General features: G+C 33.0%; 1 protein-coding gene across 1 annotated transcript; it reads right to left on the reverse strand.

The window, feature by feature from the left end:
• Positions 1 to 2,614: 2,614 nt before the first annotated feature.
• LOC105327888 (uncharacterized) lies at positions 2,615 to 8,196 on the reverse strand. The gene is made up of 5 exons (XM_066075851.1): positions 7,810 to 8,196; positions 6,595 to 6,698; positions 4,915 to 6,271; positions 4,577 to 4,727; positions 2,615 to 4,248 (listed from the first exon to the last, which is right to left on the reverse strand). Exons 3-5 carry the CDS (start codon positions 4,987 to 4,989, stop codon positions 3,986 to 3,988), a joined length of 489 nt encoding a protein of 162 aa, XP_065931923.1. The 5' UTR covers positions 4,990 to 6,271; positions 6,595 to 6,698; positions 7,810 to 8,196; the 3' UTR covers positions 2,615 to 3,985.
• Positions 8,197 to 8,657: the final 461 nt, after the last annotated feature.

The raw sequence follows: 8,657 nt of genomic DNA on the forward strand, positions 1-8,657 counted from the left end.
ATCCCCCATTTTGTAAGCATCATTTGTATCGCGTAATAGGAGGGTGCATTTCATAAAAGATGCATGATATATCGCAACATGGTCAAATTTGGATGACGAGTCGTCAGGTTCTTCCAGATCAGCCATTCCATGTTCCTTTTGCAAGTGTTTTTTCATGCCATTCAGTGTTTTGTACTTCTTATTACAAGGTTGGCAAATGAATTTGTTCAGGTGATTGTCGTACATAGAATTTATGTGGTTGACTTGTGCATCTAGTGCCTGAGCCTTCATAGAGATAACATTCAATCCTACAAAAAAAAGAGTGGTTTGTTATCAAGACAAATGTCACTTGAGAAATTAAAATTTCATAAAATATATGATTTATAAACTATAAGTAGGGACATAACTAATCATGTATTACCATCAGATAATTTAATGTATCTATCCAAAATCCCTCGTGCAATGGAGTAAATGAACTGTCGTTGTTCTTCATTAGGAAGAGCCTCAAACAATGGCTGTCTGAATTTAGAAGCTTCCTCAACATCTTTTATCTCCAAATACTTCAGTGCTGCTGCAACTAAATGTGCGTGAAGGCAGTCTTCCACGAAAGCAAAGTATGATCTGCAATTTGTTTTAAATTGTAATGAACACAAAGGAGCATTTATGTAGATACATACTGTATACACATGTACTATAAATGTACAGTATTTAGGTGCATATGGCTAATAATAAGTCAACTAATATATATATATATATATATATATATATATATATATATATATATATATATATATATATATATATATATATATATATCTGATTTAGGCATTGAGGAGACCATACCCTAAAATGTAGTTTAGGGAGACAATATACAAAATTTTTATATGTGCATATTTTTTATTGCAAATAGTCATTTAGAGGTCTTCAAGATTCAAATAACTTTACATGTGTTTTAATTTTTCAATATATCTTGTCCTTAAAAAAATACAGCAAAAATGGTCTCCATAATATTTTGTTACTCTCTCATAAGGCTTAAGGAGACCGTGCATATATTTTCATATATATTTTTTATGGCTTAAGTAGACCATTCTTTTTTCCCATAATTTTCATGATTTGCAAGTGCTCTATCATTTTTTATCGCCACGCAACATAGAATTAAGATATAATGCAAGGTCACTGTGTACATGTGCATGTATATGTAAGCTTTGTTAATATCTCACATAGTTGATGGTGTGGACTTTTAATATTCATAGATGGTCATTTAGAGGTCTGTGGAATGGCAATAATCTCACATCGGTTTTAATTTTTCATTACTATTAGCCCTTAAAAATATACTATATTGTCCCTCTAATATTTTGCTACTGTCTTATGCGGCTATGGGATACCGGTAATACATTTTTATTAATATTACTTAATTAGGGTTTAGGTAGACCATTCTTTTTTTACCATAACATTCGTGATTTGCAAGCCCTTTAATTTTCACTGTCCGGTTTTTTTTCGCATGTCACGAAATTTGCGAAAATGGGGAAAATATGTAGCATTTTAAAGGACCTGGTTCACTTCCCTTAAAAATTGGCCCTCTTTCAAATTAGCTAATTTTTTTACAATATCAACTCAAGAACGTGTAGAATAAGAATTTATCAAAATAAATTTAGTCAGACATTTAGTCACCCCACACAAGGTTGTTGAATATAGCATGGTTACGCTATCGTTACGTCGCATATTTGCAACGTCATGACGTCACATATCTTTAAGACCTGGGCAATTTAAGAAAGTGGAATGTTATATTAATCCATACTTAATTTGAAATAGATTCATTTTGTTTCCAAATTAACAGTTCACAGTTTCATTTTTTTATTTCAACAATTTAAATTTTAAAGACTTATCAGCCAAAAAGTCGGGATAAGTATCCAGAACTAACAAAAGAATCAAAATAACACAGACCTCCATCAAATCTTTTCTATCAAGTCAACAACAGTTTGTTGGGATTATTTTTATTAATATTTAAACAAGTTAGATTTAACAATTTTCAAGACTCATTATCAAAAAACATTATTCCATATTATATTGATTCTCTTTTTAGAAAAATACAGCTATAAATGGAATCTTTGTTAAAGCACAAATGACATTTTTATTTCATCAAAGAACTTCTTTTGGGGTTTTTTCCGTCGAGAACAACAGAAGTTTTCTTGTGGTTGATGGATGTTCAACTGCCAACAGAAAGCTTTGGAACTTATGGCGCATGTTTGGTTCAAGTCATTAAAACATTTGAGAGACATTCTTACTAAAATACTAGTTACACATGCAAGTCAAACTTCACAAAATTCTTGATATATATCAATGAGTTTAAGTACTTTTATTTCAAATAAGCCCAAATCAAGATCAGATAGACAATATATTTACATGCCTATATGTTTTTTTGAACATGCTCAAAAGAAAAACCAGTACCTATGCCAAAAAGCATTTTAAAGTTTGATTTATATTATACTGTATACAGTCTTTTTTTCAATGCAATACATGAGCCAAATAAATATGAATTAAATTCGTACCTCTGGTCAAGATATGAGGTTTGATAGACAAACAGTTGGTCTACATGTATATGTTGCTCTGAAGTCAACAATGTAATACCATGAAATCTAAAAGTGATTATCCTTTAAATATTTCCAACAAAATGCGGAATGAAAATGAAAGGCTAGGCCCTATGAAGTGTTTAATTTTCTCAGCGCATGTAACATATCCAATGTACCTTTTAAGGTACAATTCTGAGTAAACTGGCACATATCACTACAAAATGTGTGATCATGGTGATAGCAAAGATAAATTAAACATACTTCATCTCCCCAAAAACATATTCAATAAAGATGATCAAATCATTTGTAATTTCTAACCAATTGTAAAATGATTTAATGAACATGCTTACAAAAAAGCTGTCTTGTTGAATTTTAAAAAGTCTAAATAAATTCATATTATTCGATTTCTTCACTGTCTAGCAAAACTACTATGAGGAAACAACCTTGGGGGATGAAATAATTATTTTATGCATAAAACTGAGGATTAAACAAGATACAGTGTATCAAGAAAATTATCACTGTACAAATAAATTATACAATAAACTATACAAAGAAAGTTTATACTACTACAATTTTTTTCTCTGTAACACACACAACATTAATTGAAAAAAAAATCATACCTCCATGAAAAATGACAATAACAAACTGTCAGAATGTTAACAAAATTAATTTGGTAATTAAACAGTTTACTTTCAAGAGTAATACCATAATTATAGTGCAATTCCAATTTAAGTACATGTACTGGGTAACTGAATCAGATATTTTGAGTACATGAATTACACAAAAAATATTAATTGACATTGATTAAACTTATAGCATATCTATACATATGGTTGGCCACTTTCCGCCTTTGACATAAAACCACCCTAGCTAATTTACTTGAAAAAAAACTGTTGTTTACATCTGGGGCAGATTATTTCTGCATGCATCCAACATTAAACTCACACAAAAGTTTTCATGTAAATCCGCTTCCCTAAATGAATTAAGGTTAATATTAATTCAGTCTACTTAAACAAAATAGACTGCAGAATATTATAACAATAACTGAATAGATCATAATAAAAATTGAGGCAATTGGCAATGCAGGTAGCATGTATATACATGTACGGTACACATTTATATCTATGAAGAACAGGCAGTCTATTGTTCATTCAAGCACTCTGAGGAATCATCCTCTGATTCTGATTCATCAATTGCATCTGGAATAACAGCTGCATCATCAATGAACTTGCTCCAGTCCCTTACAGATCTTAAGGACTCCATGTCACGTCCTAAACCAATATACCATAAAACTGCGGCAATGTGGGCACACATACCCACTACTCTTGCCCCAGCACGACATCTACAATACCATCCAATCACGCTTCCCTCATCATATCGTATCCAAAGAAGGTAAGACTTTGAGGAAATATGCCGGCTCCTAATCCTGACTCTTATCAAGGACGGGTCTTCTTTATGAACCATGATATCACATCCATTCCCAAAGTGTTCCTCTGCGTAACTACTAGCAATGGGCCACAGGTCAACTCTCGAAGTTGATCTTCATCAAGACGAGGAAAATCCTGAAGCTCGTCAGGGTGTTTCCAGATCGCTGAGCGGGTATCCAGTTTCCTTTCTTCTACTTCCTCTTTTAGTTGATTGATTTGTCTGGACAGGTACTGCATCTTAGCTGCTACAAGAGAGTCTTCCTCAGTGCAACCTAAAGATAATTCATGAAATGTAATATACATGTACATGTAACAAAAAACTAAGAGACCCAAGGATCTAACAGCGTGGGTCCTAACAGACACTGAATATAGCATACTCTACAATTGATACACACAATTAAAGATGAAACAAAATAAACTGATAGGTGATATATGTTTATACCCAAAACCAAGTAAAATCGGATGATCAGGGATAAACAAAATACTGTAATACACTCACATTTATTCACTAGCATCATGTACACTTAACAATATTATACTTGTTAAATATAAAGAAGTTCCATTATTCATGCCTATCATTTTCAAAGCATATTTACATACCAGTTGACAAAGGTGGAAAGTACTTGTTTGATATTCCACACACAATCTTGATGAAGTCACTAATGAATGGCACTTGGGACGAAGGAAGGACACGGTAAAAAAACTTCCACCTCTTTATCCTCGCATTAGCAGATTCTACCACCCAGCGTATCTGTAACATAAATAATATAAGAGATCAACTCTATGTGAATATACTAATATATATATAGCAACTCTCTCTTTCTCTCTCTCTTGCTCTGTCTCTTCTCTCTCTCTCTCTCTCTCTCTCTCTCTCTCTCTCTCTCTCTCCTGATTCTTTCTTATTAAATTAGAATAATGCTGTATATAGCATACCTTACCTTGGTCACTAAACGGCTTGTATTTGCATCTGCTGTTGACATTTGCTTTTCACCTTTCTTCATAAATGCAGGCATGGCAGATACTAATCCAAGGTCTTCAAGTAATGTCAGAGAATCCCGAAAGCCTCTGTCTACAACAAACACATCTCTCTCTTCGATCCACTTCAACACATCTTCTTAGTTAGTCTTCATGATGTGGCTCAAGATTGCAGCATCATTGTTCTTCGCTACATATGGTCCAAGAACAGAGAGGTAATAGCCACTAGTTGTTACAACAATCATTGGCTTCACCAATGGACGACCCTTATGCATGCTATATGATTTCCTTTGAAAGGCAAAGTTCATACTTTTTTGTATATAAATATATGTGCCGTCTAAAACAAGAATGGCTTGGGTGCCAGTACCACCAAAAAGAGACTCTGCTAATGGCCTGGTATGCTTATTTATAACATCCTCTCTGGAGATGTGCTGAAACCCAACATTGTTTGGTACAAATGTCTCCATCAGTGTTCTCCTCACTACCGAGATTGCGCGACGAATGCTTGACTTTGAAACATTTAATAGTGTTGACAGCATTTCATTGGACAGACCACATCTCATCTTAAGAAGAAAAATTCCAAGGCTGGTTCTAACACTGCGAGTGGATGTGTTCTTTACCTTTCCATCTACAGCTGATAGCAGATCATCAAAGGAGACTTTATTTATTCCAGTGAGGTTGACATACTCTTGGTCACTCAATGCATTTGGATCATCAAAGCCTATTCTTTTTCCTCCATTTAGCAGAGCAATCTCCCTTAGATACATAAGCATATCAACAATAGATGTCCTGTTAAGTGTAGATGTTTCTGAAAATGAAGAAATTTTTTCTAGTGCCTCTTCAGTGAATCTTCCATTGGGAAGATGACGTGTGCAGCATCTTGAACCTGGCGGAATCAATACTCCTTGTTGTAAAAAAAACAGAGTGACGTTCATTTGATGACACCACAACCAACTTTGGCCCAGGTTTTCTGCAGATGAAGCAGCTGGAATAACTGGAAGATGTGGAGGGCACTGTCAGGGTTACTGATGGAGGACTGTGAATGGCAGCATTCCTAGCATTAATTTGCTTCCTCTCTGGAGGAGAGAAGGGAGCTGTGTCTCTTAACTCATGCTCCAAGTTTTGTTGTTCACTTTTCCTCCGCTTAAGATGAGAATGTACCTTCACTCGACACAAACTACACAACACCTCATCCTCAGACACATCGCCTACAGTCCACTTCTGGAGAACTAGTCGTTGTGCAGCTGTCACAGTACGTCGATCTCTCTGGTTTGTTCGTTTCTTACAGCAAACACAAGGATATTCTCTTTTCCTCATATGCTATTAAATATAATAAGCAGTAAATTAATTAATTTGTGCACCACTATAATAAGCAAGTTTACCAACGTCTGTTGACAAATATGTAAGCAGATGTACTAATAATTATATAATGCATTAATTATAATTAATGATAAATATTGGCAAGATTGTATGTAACCAATGGGCCACAGCAACTCAGTTGGTCATGCAATTTAATTGGCTTGCTGTATTTTTGATACTTTTTCTTCTTATATTCTTATATTTTTTTTCTTCAATAAAAGCCTAATTACCCTTTAGATTTTTTTTTTTTTTTACAAAAAATAATCATATTAATAATATCCTACCTTAAAGAGTTCTTTTCCCATGCCTAGGTGAAACTATTGTACTCTAGTTGTTGTGGCAGTCATATCTTTCTTAGGCCATGGTCATGTATTGAATAAACTTGAATCTACAATACCCAATATTGCCCTTTATAATTCATTATAATAATTATATAATGAACCAAATAAACAGTTTATTAGTTTTTTTTTTCATTTTCTATGTAATTTTTGATCATTGTCAAACTTTCCTTTAATTGCCTAACCTGCCAGGGGCCAAGATTAAAGCAAATTTAAGTTTAGATATATTTTTTGAAGTGTCTCATACATTAACATTACATGTACATTCACATGTTAAAATGCTCACACAATTAATATACATGACTCAATATGGGACATCATAGACAATACAATATTAAAACTTCATAATATTTTGTCTTTTCATTCGTTAATACATATAGCTATTAAAAAAATAATTTGTATCAAGTGTTCTAACAGCTACGTACCGGTATACACACGTACAGATATGACATAATATCTTTAGCAAATATATCCAGATATAATTCTAGTTTTAACAGTTTAAAGCTGTAAAATAACTTGTAACCTTAAAAACAAATTATCTATTGGACCATAAACATGAGTATATTTTTCATCACATACCAAAGTTCGTATAATAGTAGTTCCACAAATCTATTTTATAAAGTTGGCTACCTAAATTCAATACGCCAAGTAAATCTATTTATAGTAACAGGTACTTTCCAATTGTTTATAGGGAAACACACGGTGCATGTGTGAAATGCGCTATATACCTCATTATAAAAAAATATGACCAAACGTCCATTGATAAACTGTGATCAAGTCCACAAATTCACAACTGACGACGAAAATTGTCCATTATTGTTATAGGCCTACCCTAAACTGCTACTGTCGTACCAGTACTGTACGAGTGCATATCGATATACATGTACATCTGTAACCTTCAAATTGACCATTAAAAATGCATGTATATGTAAACATACTGAATAAAATGTTCTATTTAATGAGTGTATTAATTTCACAATGTAGGTGGATTAATAAATACTAGTGAAATCGCTTACATAGTGTTACAGTACCAGGAGACGATTTTAATTGTGTGCATTTTGTGTTCAAGTCGTCTCTACATGCAAATGAAGAAGAGGGACAGGTTTAGTTCTTTTTTTCATGGCAGTTTGACACTGTACAATTCTATGGATTTAAACTTACCTATAAACAAAAGTGGCAGTCATGGATTTCTCCAAATTAAACTCGGACACCTCGATCATTCGTCTGCGTTTGTCACTACGGTGACGTCATACTGTTTACACAGTGAAAGGGAAAGAACTCAAAAATTTGTTGTTTTTTTTTTAGAAATTAACATAGTGCGCAGAATTTTACCATCGTGATTTTCGGCATGGAAGTCGCTCCTATAGAGTTTTATTTTTTGGCAAAGTAAGAACTTGGTAAATCAATGCGCACACAGTAAAATGCTGAATTATACTGCCGATTTTACCAATTTTTTCCGGAAATTGTAATTCCGCCAGAGAATTTCACGTAAAAAAATCACCTTCGAGGCAATATCGGCAAAATTTTATTCTATATTTAAATAATACATATATTAAACATATATTTACGGTACAATTTATTTTTCAAGAGTGCAGTTAATTTTTTGGTAAATTTGAGGGCGTAATATCACATCAACTGAACCAAGTTCTTTGCGTCCCTACTGAAGATTATCTTCTCAATTCAATCCATTCTACATGTATCCTAATGTGTTTTAGAATTTCACATTCATAAATGAAAAAAAAAACCATTTCAAGTTCATGAACAAACTTTACTAATCATCAAAACTAATTTCAAATAGATTTCATTTATAACTTATGGACCAGGGTGTAAACATTTGTTCAATTTTGAAAGTTTAAACAATTAATCATTTCAAATTTATTATTAGAGCAATCATTTGCATTCAAAATTCAGTGTACATAACATGTCCATTATTTTGGTGAACTTGCAGTTCAATTACAACAGTTTCATTTTTTTCTGTGCAACAAAATCATGTATGTAAGGATCTGTAA

Source organism: Magallana gigas, chromosome 1 (assembly GCF_963853765.1).
Source record: "Magallana gigas chromosome 1, xbMagGiga1.1, whole genome shotgun sequence".
In the NCBI taxonomy this organism is placed as follows: domain Eukaryota; kingdom Metazoa; phylum Mollusca; class Bivalvia; order Ostreida; family Ostreidae; genus Magallana; species Magallana gigas.

Coding starts and splice junctions, on each gene's coding strand:
- LOC105327888 (XM_066075851.1), bottom strand. CDS start 4,989: ATGCCTGCATTTATGAAGAAAGGTGAAAAGCAAATGTCAACAGCAGAT. Junction 4,728..4,914: donor CAAGCCGTTTAGTGACCAAG/GTAAGGTATGCT, acceptor TTTATGTTACAG/ATACGCTGGGTGGTAGAATC. Junction 4,249..4,576: donor CTTTCCACCTTTGTCAACTG/GTATGTAAATAT, acceptor AATTATCTTTAG/GTTGCACTGAGGAAGACTCT.